Source organism: Cibotium barometz, chromosome 63 (assembly GCF_041138505.1).
Source record: "Cibotium barometz isolate CiBa-2024 chromosome 63, ASM4113850v1, whole genome shotgun sequence".
NCBI lineage: Eukaryota > Viridiplantae > Streptophyta > Polypodiopsida > Cyatheales > Cibotiaceae > Cibotium > Cibotium barometz.
Window position 1 is genome coordinate 2,287,279 of NC_141108.1, and position 26,287 is coordinate 2,313,565.

Sequence of the window (26,287 nt, forward strand, 5' to 3'; positions counted from 1 at the left end):
CACACACACACACACACACACACACACACATTGAGAGAAGAAAAAGGAACCAACCTCTGTAGCACCCCTTTACTCCCTCATGTAAGAGCAACAACCTTGGATGATCACCAACACACACTTGAAACCAAAACACAAACCAATAATTCTTGATATAATAGATAATAAGCAAGCACTTGAGGAAGAGAGATGATGAGAGGTTGAGATGAGGATTTAGTATGATGAGAAAGAGATTTGAGTAGGCTCCTAATGCTACAGGGGATTCACAAAACACACACTCGATTTAACAATTGCACTCTTAGACTCCCAATGATCACCCACATGCACACAAAAAACCCAACTTGCATTAACATTTTCTTTGGTGACAAAATATTTCTATTTGAGAAAAGATAGCAAGAATAGTTGACAAATAGGAATCCAAAAAGTGATCCCTTACACATAAATAATTACAAGAAGATGATCTTGACCAAAAAATCTAAGAAGAATCTACTTCTTTTGCTCCATCATCAACCATGTAACAAACACATATATTGATATCCACAAATTGTGGAGAGCATGTACAAAGTCACTCATAAGTGTTGAGTGGAATCCACACATAAATAAATTTCATCTTCATTGGGATAAAGGTTATCCCGCATCAAGAACACGTGAACCTTACGGTGTACATACCATTAGGAAAAAAGGGAGCTCATTTTGGGGCCTTTTACGGTTTGGAAAAATAAGCTCTCAACCAATCAACAGAGGGCCAACGTAACGTTGGAAATTCACAAAAATAAGAGAAAATAGATAAAAGAAACAATACTTTATGTAGGTACAAGCGTGCTACATTAATGTGAAGATTGGTTTTTTATTCTCACAAGATCTTTGGACATGAAGATAGAATCTAATCTGACATTTTCTCTGACAAGGGCCTTCCCGCTTCCACCTTCCTTTGAACTTTGAAATGTTGTGCTGCCTTTTCTTCGAAAGGTCTACCATTCTACACCACTGCCTCATTGTGCAGCAGCCTCTTCTTTTTCAAAACTGCTCCCTTGATCCTGTTTGGCTTAGAGTAAGATGTTTCTTGTCAACTGTCTGTCTGCCCACTTTCTCTTTCTTGAAACTTCACTTTGTTATCTTGTTTACATTACTTTGCTGTTGTTACAGATTCACAAGGTCTCCATGGTGAATAAAAACTATGGCCGTTCTTGTGGAAGACGCTCTGTGGATGATAATGCTATGAAGGCAGAATTATACCACACATCATTACCCCGTCGACCTGCTTCTTCTATTTCTTCGGTAGAGAATTCAAGTACAGTCAAAACGGAAGGAACTTGGGTAAGGTTTAGTGTTTCGAAAGGAGCATGGGTGCTCATGCAACCTATCAAAAGAAAGAGACCCCAGACAAAAAACATTTTCTTGGCGTCATGGAAGGGAAGAGTACGAGATTTTAAAATCACCAGAGGGAAGATATTGGTGAAAGAAGTTTTGACTAAGCATGTGTACATGCATAAAGAACTTGTCTTGCGAAACTATCCAAATGATCTTCCGCAACACAGGCCTAATTGTATATTTTTCTATTGTGGTTTTGTTCTTTATGAGGTGTATGGATTTTTAAGATGAAGCTTTCTTTCTTTGCTTATTGACATTCTTGTGTTATTTTATTTCAGATTTATACCCTTCATCGTATGAGACATGGCAAAACATCGATTGTATTCTGGGATTTATAGATGTTTTGCATGGATCGATAGGAGAACAACAATACCAAGGTCGATGTGCAACAGAGCTAGCTCAATCGGGTATATTTTTTACTGATCATTTTTATCAGTTGGCTGGACAATGCTAACACACATGGTGTGTTAAGAAAACAAGATCATCTGACTTATCCTAGTCTCATTAAGCACACTGCTATTAGTTTACTTTACCCTATTGATTCATATTGCTTTTTTGCAGGTGCTCAAAAGAAGAGAGAGTTCAATAAAATGCAAAGACATTGAAAATTTGAAAATTGAGATAACACAAACTCCATAAACAAAGGTATTATATTCAAGAAAGTAAAATTTTGTACAGAAGTGTTTAATTGTATATGTAGAACATATTCTTGACAACCATTTTCTATTTATCTACAGCCTGATCCAGAGGTTGCTCTACATGGTCCAAGCTCTCCGTATCATCTTTTTTTGGAGAATCTGTTTTCTGCTACTCCATCCTGTCCTGTATAATCTCTTGGTGCTGCTCCATTGTCTTCTCTACTACCCCTGGAGAATCTGTTTGTTGTGCTGCTCCATATTCTCCTCAATAACATCAGCAGCAGGTCCTTGTTCCTGTGGCTTCTCCTCATCATCACTAGGTCCTTGTTCTTGTGGCACCACATCAGCATCATCTGTGTCATCAAGGTGTATGACATCTTCTCGGACTTTAGAGCTCTCACCCAACTCGACAGTAGCTGGTACAATAGGTTTGGGAGAGGCATACTTCAAAAACTTCCAAATTGTATCAGCTCTGAAACTATATATATAGTTCGAGCTGAAGCTATCTTCTCTCATCTGCAATGGCATATGATGATTTAGAACACTTTGTACCAATATCAATTATTTTGAAGCTAAATGAAAATTATTTTTTCTTACAAGGTCTGGCTATCCTATCTCAAAATAGCTTGAAAGTATATATTTGGCACTGATCAGCACTCTCCAGCAGCCCCGCAGCTACTTGAATCATCTTGTTGTGGTGTCTGTACAGTTGGAAAGATATGTTAGAAACTGTTAACATCTGAACAAAACAAAATTATTCAATAGGTTCAAAGGCATAGCATGAAATAGACATCAGTAGGGGAAACGACTTTCTACCTCTAAATTTATTGACTCTATTGAATCCAAAAGATTGACATTAGGAGGACAGTGATCCAATGCATCTAGAAACCTTCTAATACAACTGCAATACATATAATTCAGTTAGTGTGCATTAAACAAAATAATAAAGTTTAAAGTTAAAAATAGCACACACACCACTTACAATTTCAGCTCTCTGTGTGTGTTTTTAAGAGAGTTGAATATAAAGCATTTCTTCTACTGGATATCAATAGAAGCAAAGCTCTAATGGTCACTGTGTAAGGAAAAAAGCATTAAGAAATCAAAGGCTACAAGAGTTCTCAATCTTAAAGAAGAATCCCAAAAGAAGCAGTCACCCACATACCTGTTATGGTACGGAAGTAGCAAAACATCGATAACATCAAAATTGCAGTGTCTGAACTAGTTGAAAATATCCATGGGAGTTTCCTTTGCATCTCTTAACCTGGAGGAAATGGTAGGATTAATAATATGAACTGTATGTTGTACAGCGTGGTTAAGCCAGCTTCTCATCATGCTGCATTGGACCAAACAATAATTAGGGTAGGGTGTAAAGGAGGTACAAGAAGGATTGTTTTGCAAACAAATGTAAAATAAAAGACACTTACTAGAGCATTGCAAGAATGATAGTATCTGAGCAATACTCATTCTTATGAGCCAATGCTGCCAAGCATGGTTTTGTCAAGTCAAAATTATTCACTGAAGTTTCATCCTCAATATGGACAACTATGTTAGGGCCCCAGCTCCTGCAACCTTCTCTGTATCTGCAGCTCCCTCTGTACAGTCTCCACATCTATAACAGATTTGGATTCTTTTATTTGCTACTTCAGTGACTCCTCATAAGTAGCTTTCTCTCTGGTGTTCTTTGAGTGGGTTACTTCAACAACCTTAACCTCATCTACCTTCAACTCTCTTGTAGGTGGAATTAATAATATGTCTCTCATCTTGATGTCCTGCCATACATTGCATCTTCAAAATATTTCTCCAAGTAATCCTCTGCCATTTCCTGTAAGGAAAGAATGGCAGTCCTGTTCCACCTGAAACCAAGGTGCCAACTATCACATATGTCTTTCACTAGTCTCTAAAAAGGTACCTTGGGGATTGCAAAGCCTATAGCTTTCTATTGCTTCCTGATCTCCTTTAGCACACCTGCACCATGTTTCAATCTCTTGGCCTTTTGCTGGAGCAGGCTCATTGGCTTCCCCTTCCTACCATGTGCAACTCTTCCCTTTTGGAGGCACACTAAATTCCTTGATACCTGCCCCAGCTGCTCTGCTGCTGCTACTGCCTGCTGCAAGCCCTGGCCCCTTGCCAGCACTCCTTATAGTTGACTTGGTTCTAGCCATCACTCTGACAGGCTGCACACAAAGCAATGGAAAGAGATTACAGCCATGGAGAACATGGAATGATACAAAAAGGCAATGACAGGGGTGAATGAAGCAAGATTTATAAATTTGCAACAAAACGCGATTTTGACAGTTTGAAATTCCTAATAGCTCACTCTCGCGTTTTCTTGCAAATACTTGAAGTAACATGTTGGTACATTCCTACAGTGATTTCTCTGTCTTTACAACTAAATATCATTTTGGGGCATTTTAGAAGAGAGAGAAAATAGGCTCTCAACCAATCAGGAGTGGGAAAACGTTACATTGAAAATTCAACAAAAGAAGATGAAAATAAGAAAAATAAATAGTATTGTATGTTCATAGAAGCGTGTCACATTAATAAGGTGATCCAATTTGAATCTTTAAAAAATTTATTTTTTGTGCAAAATTTGGTGATTCTGACACTGCAAACGCGTCCGGAACGGCCCAAAACCCCAAAAACGGCACTTGAAACGCTGGAATCGGACATCCGGAGGCTCGGAAACGGCCAAAAAAGGCCCCAAAAGTGAATTTGCAACAAAACGCGATTTCAGCTGTTTGAAATTCCTAAACCCTTCTCCTCGTGTTTTCCTGCAAATTTATGAGACAGCCTGCTGGAACATGCCTTCAGTCATTTCAACTAGCCCAATTCAAAAGTCTTTCTGCTTGTGGTATTTATTCTAATATCTAAGCTACATCACATCCCAAAAGTATGTGTTATACTATTAAACAAGAAGATAAGGATATAGAGAGTCTTACTGACCTGGAAGCTATCTGTGGGTGTGCTGTGCTGTTGATGAGTACCCTGTGTTGGGGATGAACCTGTGCCGTTGGTTAGGATGCTGATGGTGCAGAGTAGGGAGGTAGGGAGGCAAGAGAGCTGAGAGGGGAGGGCCAAGACAAGAGAGATTAAACAAGAGGGAAAAGATTAGTGCAAAATACAAAAAAGGCAGCTACTAAATGATGGAGCCGTTTTTTCACACGTGTGGATGGTCTCTTGGAGTTTGAAACTTGGCACTGTGAATGGGACACTTTTTGCCTTGGAACTTGTGCCAATCATGATTTCATAATCAGTTCCATAACCACTCTTCCCTCCCCGTCTTTCATCCTTGCCAGCACCCTCCCATCATCCTTTTCCTTCCCTCTCTGATCCCTTCCTACCCAACACACTCCATCCAGACTGCAACCTGCCTGAAGACTACTACCACTGCCAGATCTCCAGGTTACCTAGGCTGTAGCTCAAGTTTGGGAGAGAGCAGAAGATTCACCATTGTAACTCCAACAGCATGGAAAAGGAAAAGAAAGGTCAGAGTTCTATATCCTTTTCAATGTTTTTTGATATATATTTCTTCCATCCATAGAATTCTTGATGTCTAGATATCTGGGCAATTCCCATCCACCACATCCCATATCCCAAATTTCCACATCCTAGTTTTATATTTGCAACAAAATGCGATTTCGGCTATTTGAAATTCCTAAAGCTTTCTCCTCACGTTTTCCTGCAAATTCATGAGGCAGCCTGCTGGAACATGCCTTCAGTCATTTCAACCAGTCCAATACAAAAGTCTTCCTGTTTGTGGTATTTATCCTAATATCTAAGCTACATCACATCCCAAAAGTATGTGTGTTATACTATTAAACAAGAAGATAAGGATATAGAGAGTCTTACTGACCTGGAAGCTATCTATTTGATTGGAGATTTTGATTGGAGATGGATATCAATAGAACCTAGAAGTTTGCAACAAAATGCGAGGAGAGTGCTTAAAATTTTCCAAATAGCCCTATATCGCGTTTTCCTGCAAATTCCTATATTTCTTTTGGTTTTCATTTCTTCCTCATTGTTTTGCTTTCTTTGGCCCTGGGGAATTCTTCCTAGTATCATCTACTGTCCAGTAATATTTGAGGTGATCCTAGCATTTGATTGGAGATGGATAGCAATAGAAATGGAAAATTTGCACAACAAAATGCGAGGAGAGTACTTGACATTTTCCAAATGGCCCTACATCGCGTTTTCTTGCAAATTCCTGTGTCCCTTTTGGTTTTCACTTCTTCCTCATTGTTTTGCTTTCTTTGGCCCTGGGGATTTCTTCCTTGATGATGATGAGAAAAGTTTTTGCTTTGGAACAGTTGATTCTCAAGCCCCTCCTTTCAAGAGAAAGTTGGACTTTTCTGCTGCTATACTTAGACCACAGCAATCACCAGGTGAGTCATGTGTGCTCATGAAGGGAGTTGTTTGGTGATATCCTATACATTCCCTGATTACATATGTCAGCATATAGAATTCATGATATATAAATTTTGGTTCAGGAAAAAGGAAGAGACTGGAGCAGAAAGCTAAGTCTTCCCTCTCAAAACAAAAGGAATCAAAAGAGCACAAATCTCCAGATTTGCTCCTATTTGACTTTCTTCACAAATGCAAGGCTCAAAGGAACTTCCACATATACCACAGTATTTTCAAACAGGGAGTTCACTATGAGCTCTGTATTGGAGCATCACAGAGATTTTCTTTCAGATCATTGGGATACCTTCAAACAACTGACAGAGGCAGGAAGAATTATGGAAGGTGAAAGGTTTTTTGTGCATATAAATCTTATTGTCTCTATTGACAGGCTGAGGTACCATGTGAATAGAAGATTTGACAGCCTGCCTGAGAAATATAAATTCAACTGTAGCTTGCACACCAAAAAGTGTAGAGTGCTTGAGGAAACCATGGCATTCCTTATGTACATTGTCTTTAGTCAGTATTCTCTAGAAGAGCAAGGACAGGAGGCTGAAGAACAAGACACATTTGAAGCAGAGGAAAAAGAGGATGTTCCTGTGGCAACAGAAATGGCAGAGCAAGAATTAGATATCACTCTCTAGGAAAAAGAGTCCAATCAAGATCAAAAAGAGAGTTTCGATTGGTAGGCCCTGGGAGTAATAGGATTTAGTCATCAAATATAGCACAAACATTATGTTGAAGTTGAACTGATTTGTACAAAGTCTTTGATCCTCTACCTTTCCCTTTTGCATTTGTCCCATCACCGTACGACACTTCAATACTCTTCCCACACTCAGTAGCTTCTAAAAGCGTTTGACACTCAGTACACACTTAGTAGCTTCTAAAAGCGTTTGACACTCATTAGTAGCTTCTAAAAGCGTTTGACACTCAGTACACACTCAGTACCTTATTGGTAAGGATCAATAGTGTGTCTAGCATAATTAAGTAGTATTGATTGAATTTTTTGTGTGTAGCTCATGGATGTATTGATGCTTGTTTAATATAGATCACATGTTTCACAAAAGAAATACTTTTGATGGAGTCTCAAAACATATAGGCATAACACCAAGAGTCACTTGTTCCACAAAATAAAAATCTATTGATTGAGTTTGAAAACATGTGGACATAATACCAATAAGTTACAAACTGCTATTCATGTTTACTTGTCCATTTATGGTTTCTAAATATCTTTGAATCCCTCCATTGTCTATGTCTCTCTGCTACCATTGAATTGTCCAAAGTTTGTCTTCGTCTTTGCTTTTGGACTAGAATAAAAGCAAGCTTGACTTTGGAGCTAGCAACTTTTGTTTTAGCATGCAGCCTCTGTAGTATGCCTCGGTAAAACCATTGGAAGACTTCCTTCAGACTATTTGCCTTTTGACTCCCTCCGTAGTGTTGTGTGTGTCTGAAAAATGCATTACGTGCCATGTAGTGAGACTTCTCCATGCCTTGGGTAGACCAAATTGCTGGGCATCCATACTTTTTGACAAAATAGGGAAGGTGGTTGTAGATGATATGCTGTTTTCACAGAGACATAAGAATGCATAGTAAGTTATAAAAAAAGAGAGGATCACACTTAAGTAAAAGAAGAAGACAGAAATTTACCATGTAGTGAGTTATATTGCAGGCTGTCCATGCGTCTTTCATTGACTTCCCAAAATGTTTAATTGCCTCTTCAAAGTTCTTGTAATCACTTTTTGTCCATGTTACATTGTCACAGAACATGAAGAGTTGATCAAGAGACCTCCACACCTCTGCCTTCACATTTCGTGCTTCTCCATCTGCCTCATGATCTTTCACGGCATTATGGACTTGCTTCCACAATCCATAATTAATCCTTGAAACTGTTCTACCTTGCCTTACTTGCTTACTACTGTGTTTGGGTCGAGACAAGAATCTTCTTGCCTTAACACCACCAATAGAGGGCTTGATTGGTACCTCCTTGCCATTGGTAGACTTTTTAAAATCCTTTGTGATATGAACATCACCTCCATGCAGACCTATATCAGATAACACTTTTTCCAATGCTTGAAGAGCATCCTTTTGATTTTTTTTGGGACGAAGTTTCCAAGCAAATCCAATATACAAAAATACCAATTTCTCAATAATTCGACATAGACCGTCATGCAATGAGCATATGTGAACATTACATAGTGGAATGTCAAGAATGGCATTGAAGTCAGGGTCAACTTTATCTCTATTAGGTGCTCTCTTCCACCATTTGGAATCCATTACTTGAGCTGATTCTTTGCAGTAAAGACAAGGAGACTTTGAGTTGCCTCCTTTACTAACGTGATACATGCACTTAAGTGTTTTAAGATCCCCCACCATGTGCCACTCTACTTGAAAATCACCTTTTCCTGCAACATGGAGATTCTCTCCTCGCACTTGTCTTTTATTTATTCTTGGTATTTCCGTGTGGTGAAATACCCAATCTAGTGTTTCATGGTCTTCTATCTTTACCTGTGATTATAGAAAACAAAAGTCTTACTATAAAAGATTTGAAAACAATGACTAAAATCAAGTACGAAACAAAAAAATGATCATACCTGGAACGAGCCTAACCACCATATGTGTTTCTCTGACTGCACTCGCTTCAGTCAATGATGTATCAAGTGCTCCATTCATCAATGTAATAGTAATCCTTTCCATTTTCTTTTCCTTTACAACCTCACACTCATCCAGTTTGATAACAAATTTCAAAATGCCTTTGCACTCCTCAAATGTTATTCCATAAAACTCGACCATTCTTCTTTGAAGTTGTTGTAGATCTACAAATATATTGTTCCAAGGGTCATACACAGTGGTTCCTTTACCACCATGAAATATTTCTTCAATATGCTTGTCAATCTCATAGTCTTTTTGTAACATGAATCGTGGAAGTGTGGCAGTATCCATGTAAATATTTTGAAAAAGTGCAATCATCAAGTTCAATGATGGATTCTTTATGAGAGGCTTACACACGTCATCAAAAGAGATGCGGAATCTTCGGGAAACAAAAAAAAACTAAGGAGATATTTAATGCAAAATCGTATTAGTTAGACAAAAGATTATCTTATTCCTTTCTGAACTGACAGTTCTGTAGTCCTTACTGACAGTTCTGAGCCACGTTTCCGTATTTTACTATTTTTGAGGTCTTTTAGGAGAGAAATAAATCAAAAAATAGTGAATTTCTTACAGGGCCCCAAAATGAGCTCCCTTTTTCCCTAATGCCCACAAAGATTGTAGTGAAGTTGAGATCCTCTCCTACAAGTTGCATCTAGCTCTATCCTTGTTCCCTCCTTTGTGATGCACATGGTGCCTATTATAGACTTCTTGTGGTAGAAAGCTTGAACTCCACACTGCTCCTTTGCTTCTCTTCTTCTCACTTTGGTTTTTTAAAAAAGATTAGTCCCATGTATTTTGTCCTTGCTTTAGAACCGTGCTTAGCTTGGCCAAGAGAAACTCTTTTTTTTTGGGCAAAAAAGCTAAAAGAGCTTCTCTTTTGAACGAAAAAGATGGCTTTTAGAGAGAGGTGATTGGGAGAGAGAAAGAGGATTTTTTCCATGCAAATGGGGGGGTGCAAGCGGTTGAATTTAGGCACTTCCACATGGGGACTAGACAGCTAATGGTGGTGGATGAGCGTCGAAGCACCATAAGAAGGGCCCAACCAAATCCAAGGCAATGGGAGCCCAAGTGTGAAGCTTGAAAAAGCATGGCCTATCCACACCAATGAGGCGCTCTAGCATCAGGCGGCTAAGGCACACAAAGGGTTTTCGAAAGAAATTATAGTGACCTCTAGAAGTTGGTATTAATCATGTCTTCAAAAGGTGGTATGCATGTATGATGGCAGGTCGATGATAGTATTACATGATTCCACTAATAACAGACCCTTTGTTGAGGTCAAAGCACATGCCTTCTTGGTTGTAGATGTGGACATAATCATCTTGAATGTCAATCAAAAGCATTATTAGCTTGAAGAACCTGACAATAGATCCATGACGGAGCGAGGATCTCTTGCAATGCATGGATGGTAGTAAGCATGAACTACCTTTGTTGGTTCAAAGTATCAAAGAGGTTGTGCTCAAAGTAAGGAAATTGTAGATCAAGTGAGTCCTTAGCACACCTTTCATGGAACTCTTTGGCAGTGAACCTTCATTTGACAGCATAAATAGTGGGTCAACACAAAGGTGTCTATAAATGTGCATAAATGATATCAAAAAGTCATAAAATGCCATAAGGATGATAGAGTTTACTATTATGGATTAGAAGGTGCTGGTGGGTGTCCCAAGCCTCAACCCAACCGTGCGTTAGCATCCAATTTAGGATTTCTTATATTTTAGGAAGGGGATCTATAAAAGAATTTATGTTAGATGGTTTCATTAGTTCTAGAGGCTCTTCCCCCTTGCTAAGGTTATTTGAGTTAATTAGTACCCGACACCAAGATTGTATGTAGTGCGTAAATATACATGGAGTGGCCCTTGTTGAGTTTGAGGGCCCCCATGAATACAACCATTATGATAATTGGATCCACATATTGAGTAGTATTTTGTTGAATGAGTGCGAGATCTCCTAGGGTTAGTTCCTCATTAGATCACCATGGGTTAGTTTCTCACGTAGGTTAATGTTATATTGATGCAAAGAGAGGGAAAAAAGCACTGGCACCGATGATGTAGCCATGGTAGATTGTGTAAGGCCAAGATGCCTAGTTGTGTGTGAGGCCAAGATGCCTAGTTGTGTGTGAGGCCAAGTTGCCTGGTTAAGCCTAGATGCCTATGTTATGTACTTCTCACCCAAGTGTCCAAGATGGCACCAAGGGGGGGTGTTGAAAGCATGGCGCCAAGAAGCACAAGTTCTTGTACTAAGGGGAGGTGTGTGAACAACCTCTTGAGAAGAGGAAGATATTTGGGATATTATGGAGGTGAGGTGACACCATTTGAATCCACATGATTTGTAACCTTTGGCTATATTAAGAGCCACATGCTAATGAAGAGATATAACTCATTTTGGTTCATCCAAGTCGTGGTCTTTTGTTTATGCTTCCCTAAGTTGATTAAGCACACTAAATCTTCTTCCTTATGCACAAATCCATGGCTTCCTTCACATTCCATCCACCATAGCTCTCCCCTTTCTCATGTATCCATGCCCACAACCCTAATTTCAACTTAGTTGATTTGTTTTCCTGCGAAATTGTGTCGGTTGTCCTCTAGTACTTGTTGTTTGCAGGCGGGTTCTTAAAAAAAAACAGTGAAGCTATGTTTTAAAAGCTTTATAAGATTTGTTTCAAGGCTTAATAGTCAAGCTTATATATATATATATATATATATATATAAACCCATGTTAAATTGTTTGTCGTTGGGCCATGGGTGCACGAATATGGAGAGACGCAGTTGAAATTAAAGGTTAATATTTATATATATATACATGAGGGCTCCATGTCCCTTACACACTAGCTGCTTATAACCTTTAATAGTGTTACCTTCAAACTAAAAATTAAAGCTTTAAATAGCTTTAATTATCATTCTAAAAAGTTTAGAGAAAACTTAGAGAAAGCTTAGAAAAAGCCTAGGGAAAGCTTATTACTATAAGCTTCAAAACTCTTAATTCCAATATAAATATAAATCTTAAGTATTACGAAGTTTATATTTTCATAACACTAAAGATTTTCATAGACCCAAAGAAAAAGGAAAAGAGAAGTCTTGTAAAATGACCATCGTAGGGTTAGATAAGTAGTCTAGTGACGCCTACACCAAACTATCCAGCTTATCACTCTCGCAAAGAAAACATTTATAAACTTTACCTCAAGATTTCTCAACTCACCTCGTCCCTAATTCAATTATACTAACCACTTATATGTTTTATTCTTTCTTCATCTTATCAAATTTTCAGTGCCTCCTCTCACTATGTTTAATAGTAAAGCATAGCATATAAATAGGGGTAGTTTAAAATTATGCTCCTTGTTCAATTGTTTAAAATTTTCTTCTTGATTGAATGTTATGAAAGTATTAAGAGACCCTTACCTAGAATTTTAGATAAAATATGTTTGCTCACAAGCTTGTTTGTCTTGTAAAGTTCGATTGCTTTGGGTTGAAATCAACATTGATAAAATGACTGGACAACCCTCGATCCGACCACTCTTATTGGCCCTCAGAGAGACTTCTGGACCACATATCTATCTTTTAGTTGAGAAACTCATCGACCATGAGCCTCCCCCATGGCCCTTCTGTGAGGGATGCACTTCTATCACCCTATGCGCGTGAGGAATCGTTTGGGACTAAACAATAAAAGTCGTGGATTTTGACATCATGACAGTTACCCATAATACCTTCCTGATGCCTTACCTAAGCTATATGTTCTATAATTTTTCAACATGGTTTCTGAAATTCGTATCCACATACCCAACTATTTGGTAGCATTCCCTATAATAGCTATCACAAACCTCATGAATACTATGTAGAGTATCATTGCAATCGAATATATAAAAGGTACAACTTTCTTACGCTTAAGTTTCATGTTTATTATTCAAGTTTATTTCAACTTCAAATGTAAATTATTCTTTCATTATCTAGACTTGTTCACTTAATCAAGATTGTTAGAATTGTTACTAGTCATTCATATTTAATCAATTTTATCCACTCTTCATTTATAATCTCACATCCTCTCAAACAACTTTTTAATTCAAGGTTAGTATTTCCTATCCATAATCAATTTATTTGTTATAATGTTAAGCTTCTTGTGAATTTGGTTCAACAACTCATGTCTCTTTGAGTGTCAAAATTATTTTGACAGATAATTTCAATGACACCAACGATGGAGGTATGTATATATTCACTTCCTTTTATACAACTATTTCATAAGTATTTCTATAATATTTTTCCAACCTAAGAACCTAATTAATAAACCATAGATTCAACATTAAGATTAGTTCAAGTTCAGTAACTTAAATAAAATTTTAGATAGAGAAAATTTGCATAGGAATTTAAGTTTCAAAGGGAACTCGCCACTCCGCCTCAAACTTCTATTCTAAAGGAAGCGATGTATGGAATTAATCTGGTGGTATGGGACATCAGATTGGTTTCATATACTTACTCCAGACACATTTATGTCTTCTATCTTTTACCATCCTATGTGTGTATGTACAATGTGCCTATGTGGTATGGAACACTTAGACTCGTCCTATCTTTTACCATCCTATGTGTGTATGTACAATGTGCCTATGTGGGTGGTATGGGACACTTAGACTCGTCCTACATACATTCTTTGATTGGTTCATTGCATATGTATTATGTGTAGATCTAGTCTTCCACACCAATCATGAAGCCATCCTCTCATGCGTTTATGCGACTGTGTATCGGGGATACCCGTATATAGCATGCTTTTGGGCCTCCACTGTTTGTTTCAGTTGGTTTGTATGGAGGGGTGATTCACGGGTTACGCCTGGCAAACATGTGTGTGGCTATTATTTGAATACTTATGGGTTGTCTATATCTCAAGATGACGTTGGGATTAATTGATGTGTTCAATTGATTATTTAACTGATGTGGATAGTGTCTATGAGTATAGTCAACGAAAAGTGCGAGGGTACCGATTGAGGTGTCGCACTATACGAGGGTACCAATTGAGGTGTCATATGGTTGGTGGATTGAGGAGTGATGTGAAGATGATGATCATTTTTCTTTTGTGAATCATGTATTAGACTTTTTGTGCATATTATTTTTGATTTGATGATCAGTGTGATGATCACCAATTTAGGTGTCACACGAGTTTTCTTGTTGGTGTTCCATGTCCATAAGAACCTTTGAGCCATGCCTTTGTGTCTCTGAGCCATGTTCGAACCACCGAGTTTACCTTGCAGGTTATGACATCAATGCCTACGGGAATAATCTTTTTCTCTCGATATTTTTTTAACACAACTGAGGACAGTTGCTTTCCTCAAATGGGAGGACTGTTATATGTATATATTTAACCATATTTTTGATGAATTAATAATCATAGAAAAATATGCTTAATTTAATTTGTGCAGGATTCAACTTAATGGAATGTGCAAATGTGCACAAGATTATTATATATGCAAATGTGCACAAAGTTATTTTATGTAACAAGGCCCATTAGCAATTATATTTGGGAAAAGGTTTCTATATGTACAAACCTTAGGAGATTTTATATGGTTAATAATATGTAAAGCAATACCCCTAAGTGGGAAAAGCAAGCCCAATTTATACGCACATCTATTCTTAGCTCCTTGGGATATTTTTTATGAATAAAATTCTCTAAAAACTCAAGTTGTGGAAGTGGAGCTACACACTTGAGGGGGAATCATATAGCTTTAAAGCCTCTAGAATTTCATCAACACATGTCTCAATTGATGCTTTGAAGCCTTTCAAAGCACATAAACAATGCTATAAAGCCCTGTAATACCCTTAAAAGCTTTGTGACATTGATTTAAAGCTTTTTAAAACATACACTTCAACACATCGGGGACGTAGCAGTGTTTTTTAGCAACGTTTTTGGAATGAAAATATCGAGGGTTTTCACGATGCTCAGTAGCGATATATTGCTGCTGTGGGGACAGTGCTTTTTCGCTACTGTGGGAAGCACTTTTAGTAGCGCTTTTTTGCTGCTCAGCAGTGCAATATCACTGTCCAGTAGCATTTTTTGCCTGAGAAGTGAAAAAGTGCTGCTTAGTAGCATCTATAGCGGCGAAAAAATGCCGCTATAATGTAAAAATATCATGCTTTTTTTGCCACCGTGTAGTTTTATCTTTTTTGAATACAATAAACTTGTACTTTGAGTTTTTTTTTTGTAGGTTTTTGCCTTGTCTATCACTCCTACCTCTCTTACCCTATCCTCCTCAAGCTCAAGCAAGGTATGTCTCCTGTTTTCCTTCATTTCCTATACAAACAAGCTTTCCATTAAAGCTTTCTTGTGAGTATTTCCCTTCTCTTTCTTCTCTTTTAAGTTTTTCTTTTCTTCTTTTTTTCTTCTCATCGAAGCTTGACCCTAACCCTAGCTTCTACATAGAAACCCTAATAAAGAGATTTGATGGAGAGCTCTCCATCAAAGCTCTCTATTATGTTTTCTATTTAGAAGCTAGAGTTAGGGTTAAGCTATAATGAGAAGGGAAAAAGAAAGATTCAATAAGTTAGGGTAAAATCTTTCATTAAGATTTCTATTAAGATTAGGGTTTTGTATATCCTTTCTATTAGGGTTAAGATTAGGTTTACTAATACTTTTTTTCTTTATTTCGTTTGATTTTGTAGGTTACTCACACATACAAGCCCCATAAGGTAGGAGATCTCTCCCTTTTATATTTCCTCTCTTATGCTTTTACATGTTTTATAGGGTTTGTAAGTTTTAGGATTTGTTAATTTTTCTCCCCTACATGGATAACATAGCTCCTCTCTAGAGGTGGCCATATGCCTTAGCCTCATGTATGAGGCTAGTGCATAAAGCTTATGCATTAGCCTTATGAAGAAGCCTCATACCACTTATGCATTACCAAATGTATAAGCCTCATGCATGAGGCTTATATATAAGGTTTATGCATGAGACTTTTGCATAAAGCCTCATGTATAAAGCTTATACATTAGCCTTATGCATAAGCCTCATACATAAGGGTAGTGCATAAACCTCATGCATAAGACTTATGCATTACCAAATGTATAAGCCTCATGCATGAGGCTTATACATAAGGTTTATGCATGAGACTTTTACATAAAGCCTCATGTATAGCCTTAAGCTTATGCATGAGGCTACTGGTTGGAGGCCAAAACGATGGATTTTTCCCTCAGACCGTCGGACCAATTTCAAAAAGCTCGATGCCGGCTTTTCGATGAGCACTAGAGTGCAACGGATTCGCAGTTTAGGAGATACGAGCCTCCAAACAGGGCTAGTTTTTTTTTATAAAAATGACTGTGAAATAGCATGCCATAGTTTACATCATAAAGCGGACTTCACGAAAAGAATTAAATTTGATTTTTTTTAACACGGGGATTGTTTCACGCTGTGAGACATTTAAGGGTTTCATGCCGTGAACCCTTAAGGCATGAAATGGACTTCACGGATTTTATCAAATTTGATTGTTTTTCTCGCGTGAGGCATTAAGGCGTGAAACGTTAAATTTTTTTGGGCGTCTACAGGAAAATTTAAGTTTTCCTTCAATATTTTTTAATTTTTTAATTTTTTGCACAGAGACTGTTTCACACCGTGAGACGCTTAAGGGTTTCATGCCATGAACCCTTAAGGCGTGAAATGGACTTCACAGATTTTATTAAATTTATGTTTTTTTTTCGCATGAGGCCTTAAGGCGTGATTTTTTTTTTTTGCGTGGGGACTATTTCACGTCGTAAGACGCTTATGGGTTGCATGCCGTGAACCCTTAAGGTGTGAAACGGACTTCACGGATTTTTAAAAAATTTGATTATTTTTTCGCGTGAGGCCTTAAGGCGTGAAACGCCGGTTTTGTTTTTTGGCATCTAGAGGGAAATTTGAGTTTCCTTGTTTAGGGGGGATTTTTTTGAATTTTAAATTAGGGAGATATGGGCATTTTTCCAAAAAGGCATGTGAGAATCAAAAAAGTCAACCTTTTTATGACACCCCCTTACACCAACCCTTAAAATGGACAATTTGACAACTCATTAGCATGTTCTCATTCAATGCTCATTAGCCTTGATGAGTTATGTAAAAAAGTGTTTAAGAATTAATCAAAGATTAATCCTTTCTCCTTTTAGACTAATCAAGAGCTCTAATTAACCATTAATCATAATTCACACCATTGAGCACATCATTGGATAGAGAATGACATTGCTAAGCTATGTGCATCAACAAATGTGTAAATTAATGTATAATTAGAGATTAATTAAACTCTTAATTAATGTCTCTTCTCTTTAAGCAAAATTAAGTAAAGGAGAGAAAAATTCATCCAATTGATGTAATTAGGTGTTTTGATGCATCTAAATGCTCTCAAAACACTCAAAAACACTGATTTTGACCTCTTACATGATCAATTTGGACCCCAAGAAACACATTTTCTAATTTTTTGCCTTTTGAATTGGATTAATCTCCCTTAATGATAAAAACCAATCAATTAAGGAAGATTAGTTGATTTCAAGGATTTTTTTGATGGTTTTGAGAAATGTTTTCAATGATTAAGTTACTCCTATTGCTTGCTAACACTCTAATGCATACAATTCAAACAAGAAACACACAATTTAAGCAAAAAATAATAATGATTCTAGCTCTATGTTTAACTCTAAAGTAAGCTAAAAATCACTAAAAATTGCATTCTATTGCATTGTTTGATGCAATGGATACAAACTAAGCCTAACACAATCTATGTGCAAGCCCACAAGGAACATTAAAAACCACATTAACAATAACAAAAAAGAACAATTTGGGCTAAAAATTAAACAAAAAGCATTCTTTACTAAACAAAAAAGAGAGCTATTCTATACCAAATCACACACAAATCACCATCAAATCCAAAATCTTTTTCATGGGCAACCACTAATCAAGACAATGGGCAATGGGTAATGCGTAGATTAGAGAAAAACGATGGAAAAATCCAAGGAATGACTCCCTGGCAGTGGCTCCAAAAATGTTATGGCTCACCCTCACCCTCCTTGAAACACATCCAACAAGAGATTACCTGGTGAACCGCAACTGTCGTGAGGATATTTCCAATGGTCGAGCTCGTAACCCTCGAGGTCTCCAAGATCTACAACTCCTTGAGAAGAAATTCCACCGCATCTCCCGCGAGAGCATTGTCACACCACCGCATTGCACTACGTGTACTCGTCCCTCCTCTCACCTCACTTCACTCACGTACACTCACTAGCATATATTAGAGAGAGAGATTAGCAAGAGGATTAGCAAGATCAAGACTCTATTGCACAATGGGAGAGTATCCTTGTATTATGAGAGATATTCACTTATATACATGGCCATAAGTGTTCACACACTTAAATTGTGGCCGACCGGGCACTTTAGGCTCATAAGAGGCCTAATGCTATTACAATGACTACTCTCATAATATATCCATGAAGTACATCACTTGGGACTTCATCCTAACTTGCTACCACACGCTCTTGAAGTGGGAAATTATCGCCTTAAGTATTCCATCGGACCATTATGGGCGCCTGTCCAAGTTGTAGATTTAGACACCATTGCTTCATATCTTGAATATATGACCTTTTGGTGTACCTACCTTGACTCCTTGATGTAAGATAATAGTGGTAGCTCTTGTTAACCCTAGGAATGGGTTAACAGGACATATGAAGATCCCTCATTGAAATATGTTTTTAGAAATTTATCCTAAAACTTTGAATAAAATATTTATCAACTGGATATATATGCGATACACTTCTATGTTTCGTAGTAGTGATCAACCCATCCTTCCCCAATTTCCCCACCGCCTCCCTCTTCACATAGATATATCCTCAACAACAATGATAACAACAATAAGGAAAAGGATGGCATGATGCTCAAAGATAACTCCTTCTCATTAAGTAGATGCTACATGAGCAATCCTAAACCCGAGCATAAATTTAAGATCATGGAGGATAAAGTTATAAGAAACACTTTACTATCTTGATACTAGACACAACACAAGATACAACATTCTAGTTAGGGGTATAATTTTTTTATTGAATGTTGAAAATGTTTAATAACTAATTATATGTAAGTGGCTTCAATTGAAGAGGTTGCTCCATTGTTTACAATTTTAATTGTATTTGATAAATAAGCCTATAGTTTCAGTAAAGCAAACATTGAAAGAATGAACATCTGAAGAAGAAAAAGAAGAAGAGTGGATATTTTTTTCCACGTCAAGCTTCCACACTCATAACAAGTATGATTTGTGAACTACTTGATTTTTCTTTAAAAAGTATGCAAAAGGCTCACAAAGTCCATATACATCCTAGCATACAATCAAGTACAATTCTTCTACATTGTAGCCGGACATTTTTCTACAATTACAAGGTCTTGTTCCCTATCTTTGTTTTAGTGCAGACATGATTGCACCATATGCTTTCAAGAGGCTCACTCCAAAAATCGTCAAGTGCCGAGTGTGAAAACCTTTTGTATGCATTGAGACAAGGCAAGAGCTCACGTGGGTCTATAATGCTAAGATTAGTCATTAGTGAAGACCAGCCACACGTGTGTAGGCGCTCCGTGTCAAGGAAGGATTGGAGTGCTATTACGTGTGAATGTATTTCAGTCACCTCGTGATGCGCGCAAGGCTTTGTCATGAGCTTGTGGTTGGTCACTACTAAAAGGTGATCCCGTTCGTTGTGGACTATTCATATTATTAATGTTACTACTACTATGAGCTGAAGATTGGCTAAGTATGGAAGTGATGGCCGCAGCCAGGGCTGCGGTGAAGTTGGGGTCTGCGGTGATGGCGGCAGCTGCCTGTGCTACACTAACATTATCATGAGAAAGGGGCTTAGACAGAAAGTTACCCTGTAATGCACTGGATTGAGAGTTGATTAACGCGGTATGAAGTGGGTTTTGCAAGGGTAAAGGTGGCGTCGGCGCTGCTATAAGCGGTTGTTGATGATGCTGAAGAGAAGGGATGCTAGTATAGCTGTAAGCAGAGAGATTGCTGCTAGTATAGGGGGGTTGTGAAAAGGGTGGGCAATGGATTAAGGAAGATAAGCTAAGGTCGTGAGGATAGGGTAATGAGATATTGTTGTTATGAGAATGATTATTATTAGGGTGGTCTTTTGTGAGATCAAGGGTGATGGTGGGGAATGGGGTGGAGGCGGAGATGGTGGCGCTTGCTGTTGAGGAAGGGCTGATGCGGGCGGCGGCTGCTAGCAGGCTGGCCGCCCTTATGCCATCCACGCTGCTGATGGAGCCGGATAGGAGCATGTTGGCCGCTGCGGATGTTGTCGACGCCATGCTTATTGCTGCCGGCGGCAGCGGATGATTGTGTGTCCCCTCATAAGTGTTTATCAGTATCGATATATCATCGGCACACCTCTGCACCTGCACGCAAAAGCACCCCTTATTATTTAGAACACCACAATTATCTACTTAACCCTAAGCTCCCATACTGTCATACAGTAATTATATTTATTCACCCTCCATCCACTTCAAGAGTAATTTTAGTCAAAACACAAACCTCTAACCTCCTCCTCCATCAACATTCACTCAGCAACAAGCTAGTGTCATGAATTGTGAGGCCATTAACATCTAGTATAGCATCATCAATTATTCATGCATCAACAAGCTTAAGTCTAGCTTGTAAATTACCATATTTTAAAACAATGTCATTTCATCACCACCATCAATTTGTGATTAACCTTGCATTTTGACTTCCCCAAGTATCACCATGCATGTAAGCACCAAGTTACAGAGTGCAACATAGCATTAATGATCAACATGCAAGCACCTTAGGCATATAGTCCTAACCCATGAGCCATAGTAAAACATTAATGCATCAACAAATTTTGAAATTTATGCTCATTTCATCACTACCATCGATTTGTGATTAACCTTGCATTTTGACTTCCCCAAGTATCATCATGCATGTAAGCACCAAGTTATAGAGTGCAACATAGCATTAATTATCAACATGCAAGCACCTTAGGCATATAGTCCTAACCTATGAGCCATAGTAAAACATTACTGCATCAACAAATTTTGAAATTTATGCTTATGATTATTACCTGCTTTCGTACTGGACACCTAGGTGCCATGGTGCACCTATAATAAGCCCTTGGACATGGGTTGCCCTTCGCCATCTTTTGCCCATACTTCCTCCATTGGCAACCATCCCTTAGCTGAGAAAATCAATTGAAAAAGCAGATTGAGAAAAAATGGATAACCTATGAATTCTGAAGTAGAGCCAAAAAAGCAGAACAATTTCTCGGCGTAAGGAGAGCCTTAAAAAAAAAAAGATCAATTTCTCTCCTTAAGAAAACAATACATTCATGTTACGTAAATCATTCATGATTGATGGATGACATATACATGCATGCATACATAAATACATACATATGTAATGCATATGTATGTACATACATACACACATACATGCATGTATGCATACATACATACTACATATGACAAACAATATGCATACACATCATACATACATCCATTTGTGTGTGTGTGTCGGTGTGTGCACATGCATATATGCACATATATATACATATGTATATGCATGCATATATATATACACACAACTAGACACTCACTAGACATGCACGTATGTACATGAGCCCGTGCCTAATAGACATACATGTGCATATATGTATATATATATTATATTACACACACACACACACACACACACACACACACACACACACACACATACATATCCACACACACACACACACACACACACACACACACACACACACATAAATGGATGTATGTATGCATGCATGCATGCATGTATATATGCATGCATACACATATGTATTATATATGCATTTATGTGTGTATGTGTGTGTAATATGTATGTATGTGTTCATACATGTATGCTTATATATTGTACGTGTCGTACACGTGTATGCATATTGTTTGTCATATGTATGTTTGTATGCATGCATGCAAATATGTTATATACATATATACATCTCATATACATACATATATATATAAACAAATACACATACATACACACACATATATATGTATATGTATATGTATATAATATATAAAAACAAACACATACATGCATGCATACATATACGTCTAGATGTATGTACATATATACATACCTATATATGTGTATATAGGTATATACATACGTATACGTATGTATGTACGTCTAGATGTATGTACATATGTACATATACCTGTACGTATTTATATATGTATACCTATACGTATATATGTCTACATAATATACAAATTTAGGTACATACTACAAATATATGTACAAGTCTGTGTGCGTACCAAAGAGAGCTTAGAGTGATCGTTCTAATCATAATCTTAACATCTGTTCAATCGAATCCATAAATACTTTGTAGTTATCATATTTCTTCAAAAAATTGTAGACTGATTAGATCTCCATGATTACATGCTGGAGCAAAGCAAAAATGTTAATCAGGAAAACAGTCAGAAAGTAGCTGAATGAATCACCATGGGGGCATCGGATCGAGCTCGCACTGAAACACGGGCTTTCCTTACGGCAGAGCTGTCTACAGGCTCGAGCTGTCGCTTGTGATCGGCCAGCTTCTGCATCTTGTTGCAGTTGGCGGCCACAGCCAACTGCGTAGTACCTTCCGTTGTACCAATATTATCCTCTCTGGTAGATATAATCATGTGATCATTGGTCTCTTCGGAGCTTAGGTCCATCTCATGGGATTTCTCTAATACTTCTTCTAACTCTCGTTTAGGTCTCGCAACATCATCATTAGCTGAATTAACCCCTTTTGTTTGTGTATTATGATTGGTTAATAATGGCTGATTTGTATCCTTAATCCTCTCTGCTAACCCGACCTCTTGATTGCTCTTGCTCACTTGTAATGGTCCAGCTAGTGATATGGTTGTAGTGTCTTTCTCGGGCGGAGAGGAGCTGTTCAGCTGTTTCAATTCATAAGAAATCGATATTAGACGTAATAGTATTAAATCATTATTTAATGAAGTCTATTAAGGATTGTTTTTTTATAACATTAATCTATTTGGTTTGACATAATTAAGGCTTACATTTGTATCTGCTACCATTAATTGGGCTGAATTCAGGTCCAACATGTTCTGTTGTTGCATGGCCCCTAGCAATTGCACACGCAGATTATTGTAGCTCTCTGTAAGCTCTTCGAGCATGGCCCTTAGTTTGGCGTTCTCTTGACACATCCGAAACAGCTCGGTTCTTAGAATGGCCACCTGCTGCGGCTTCAATCATTAGTAAATCTCCACAAATTAGCATGAAAATTATTGATACCGTTGAGCATTAATCACCATGTAGTGATACACTAATTACCTGATCATAGTTGCAAGCTGGAGGAGGAAGGGAGCACTCTTGGGAGGGATTATTTTCAATTTTTGTATTTATGGGCGGATGCAGAAGCTTCAAAAACAAAGTGTTTAGACTATCAATAATCAACCCTAATCTTAAAACACCGCATATTAAACATGAGGTTAGATAGCGATCCTCACATGCAGATCCTTCCCAAGCAGGTTCGATTTAAGCTGCAAGTCGGAGGGGTGATTATGGTCGATAATACGCGGTTTTAATTCAAAGGTAAGAGGGTGTTGATGATTATCATGTTCCTCCGAATCAACCGAATCGTGGTTAACAGGACTGGTTTGATTATCAGCACGCCAGAGGTAATCTCTTGTGATGATAGAAGCTGGACCTGAATGCTCAACGCAGTCTTCTTCATTTATAAGGTCAAGTGAAGGTTCTTCAAGCTTCACAGAGAGATCGATCTGCAAGCCACCACGGCCGTCCATGGTATCACAACAAGCTAGCTAGAATCAAAGCATAAAGTAACCAATATCAAGTCTAAACTATAGCTATGGAAAGCTAGAAAATCGGCATGGAGGATAAGATTAAGTCCAAGGTACGGCTTCTATGACTATAAGTATAACGTATTGCTCCCTATGGCTATGGCTATAATGAAGCAAAACTAGGATATTTGTGTGTAATAGTTGCCATTGGAATGTAAGCCAGCTAGAAGGACCCTGCAAGTGGACCTGCAAGTGGAAACCAGACTGTGGCTCCTAACCAAGAATGTTTGGAGGAGTTGATTAGGAGTTGATTAGGCTAGGCGGGTGTGTTAAGCTGATTTTAATTGTCTGTTATGGAGCATATGGAGGAGTTGCCAGTATAATAGAAGGATGTGTTATTATTTGATTAATTGACTAGGTGACTAATGATGATATAATAATAAGAAGAAGAATAATAAAATCATAATTGATAACAATGTATAGAAATGAAAAGATGAATGAGTCTTCAAGGTGTAGATGGATGTGTTATAATTCAATTAATTAACCAAATGAATAATGATCTATAATAATGATAATGAGAATAATAATAATAATGAAATGAATATTAAAAAGTGATGAGGAAAGAGAAGTCAACAAGAGTACAATTTCCCGTCAAGTCCGTCAATCCCGGCGATGGAACAGGCCCTTCGACGGCTGCCACGTCGTCGTATGGCCCACCTCGGCCCGCTCACTGTCCACGTCAACGTGTCTCACGTCTCTTCGACAACCTTGAAACCTTCGTGGGCCTCCCTCGACGACAATTCTCTTGTCCACATGCAAATAGTATCTCACCTTCCCTAATCCATACAAGGCCGTTGGCCTACATGTCGCATATCTAATTCATTTAAACCACATCATAACAAAAATCACCATGACAAAAATCACCATGGTTATAATTCCACATAACAATGATAATTTAACCATGGTGATAATGCAAAAGATCCACATAATAACAATAATAACACCTAATGATGGACAAAATAACTTATTAAAAGGAAAATAATCAGTACAAACTACCCACATGATAGTATCTTAGCATGTGTTCGTCAGACCTCACGCTCACGCTAGGTTCACAATCTTCCATCATGCTTAGACACTAGGTTCACAATCTTCCATCATGCTTACAGTGGCTATGGGTATGGGAAAGGGCATGTATGTCCTCTTGCCATGTTCACAAATATGTTTATAAATTCAAGATCATCAAGGTTTCAACTAATGGCGTTGGCCTCATGGTATTGTGCCAAGTTGAAAAGGTTGCATTTCTTTGAGTTGCCTTCGTATGATTGGCAAATTGGTTGTGCTAAAGATGGAGTCTACGTGCTTTTCTTTACTCACTAGGTGTGAGTAAAGAAGAACACGTAGAAAAAGTTCAAGATAGAGTTTACATGTTCTTCTTTACTCACTAGGTGTTTATAAATTCAAGATCATCAAAGTTTTAACAAATGGTGTTGGCCTTATGGTATTGTGCTAAGTTGAAAAGGTTGTATTTCGTTGAGTTGGTATGATTGGAAAATTTATTGTCACTGTGCTAAAGATGGAGTCTACGTGTTCTTCTTTACTCACTATGTGTGAGCTTGTACTGGTCACACTTATTCTCATAATTGTAATAGTTTTTCCCTCTCCCAAGTATTCTCTTCGAAAGAAAAAAACTAGCGGCTCACAATATCTAAGAATCACTATGATTTAATACCCTAGCATTGATTATTTTCTCTAAATGTTTCTAATCACTATGTGTGAGCTTGTACTAGTCAGACTTATTCTCATAATTGTAATAGTTTTTCCCTCTCCCAAGTATTCTCTTCAAAAGAAAAAAAAACTAGCGGCTCACAATCTCTAAGAATCATTATGGTTTAATACCCTAGCATTGATTATTTTCTCTGAATATTTCTAAAATGTTCTGATATGGGCTGCTCTACCCTATATGTTCAAGTCTCTCTCTCTCTCTCTTACACAAATTATGTTACTATGTGTCTTTTGAGGGCTGGGCGAGTCAAAAGTTTGCCATGCATGCTAGGATTGCTAGTGAGCCCCCATTGAATTATCATCTTGCCTTCTAAATGTAAATTATTTGACCCACCATTTTAAGTCAACAAGCATTTTCCACACTGAGTACATAGATTTTGCCTGCTTATGAACCCAACCTATCAAGAACGTGTTTCTCACAATCCACACCATCTATAAACAATTTAGATGGTGTTTAAACCTCATTTATTAACCTTTCCAAAATCAATTGCATTTGTTAAGCAACTAAAAGATGTACATACATTTAAGTTTTTCTCCAAAGTGATAGTAATTAAGTAGTTCTAAATTCTATTGAACAAGGTGAGCAAATGGTCAAGCAAACTATCTAGTTCACACCTTAAAAGTGTGAGTTCAATATGAATGTCCACACTTTCATCTCATAAAGCTAGATC

At 37.8% G+C, this 26,287-nt stretch overlaps 1 protein-coding gene across 2 annotated transcripts; it reads right to left on the reverse strand.

Annotated features, from left to right (window-relative positions):
• Nucleotides 1-19,216: 19,216 nt before the first annotated feature.
• LOC147603567 (uncharacterized) lies at nucleotides 19,217-24,197 on the reverse strand. Of its 2 annotated transcripts, none has more exons than XM_086796214.1 (6): nucleotides 23,541-24,197; nucleotides 23,365-23,451; nucleotides 23,091-23,267; nucleotides 22,524-22,967; nucleotides 21,098-21,211; nucleotides 19,217-20,414 (listed from the first exon to the last, which is right to left on the reverse strand). In XM_086796214.1, the coding sequence occupies exons 1-6, from the start codon at nucleotides 23,835-23,837 to the stop codon at nucleotides 19,638-19,640; spliced, it is 1,896 nt and encodes a 631-aa protein (XP_086652340.1). In that variant the 5' UTR covers nucleotides 23,838-24,197; the 3' UTR covers nucleotides 19,217-19,637. The 2 variants fall into 2 exon arrangements, with proteins under 2 accessions (XP_086652340.1, XP_086652339.1); XM_086796213.1 differs by having other exon boundaries at nucleotides 23,091-23,276; nucleotides 23,541-24,196.
• Between the last annotated feature and the right edge of the window lie 2,090 nt (nucleotides 24,198-26,287).

What these genes read in the sequence shown, in the direction of transcription:
- LOC147603567 (XM_086796213.1), bottom strand. Translation starts at nt 23,837, where the DNA reads ATGGACGGCCGTGGTGGCTTGCAGATCGATCTCTCTGTGAAGCTTGAA. An exon ending in TAATGGTAGCAGATACAAAT is followed by an intron (nt 22,968 to 23,090) that starts GTAAGCCTTAAT and finishes GAATTGAAACAG; the next exon opens with CTGAACAGCTCCTCTCCGCC. An exon ending in GGTGTCCAGTACGAAAGCAG is followed by an intron (nt 20,415 to 21,097) that starts GTAATAATCATA and finishes TTTTGCGTGCAG; the next exon opens with GTGCAGAGGTGTGCCGATGA.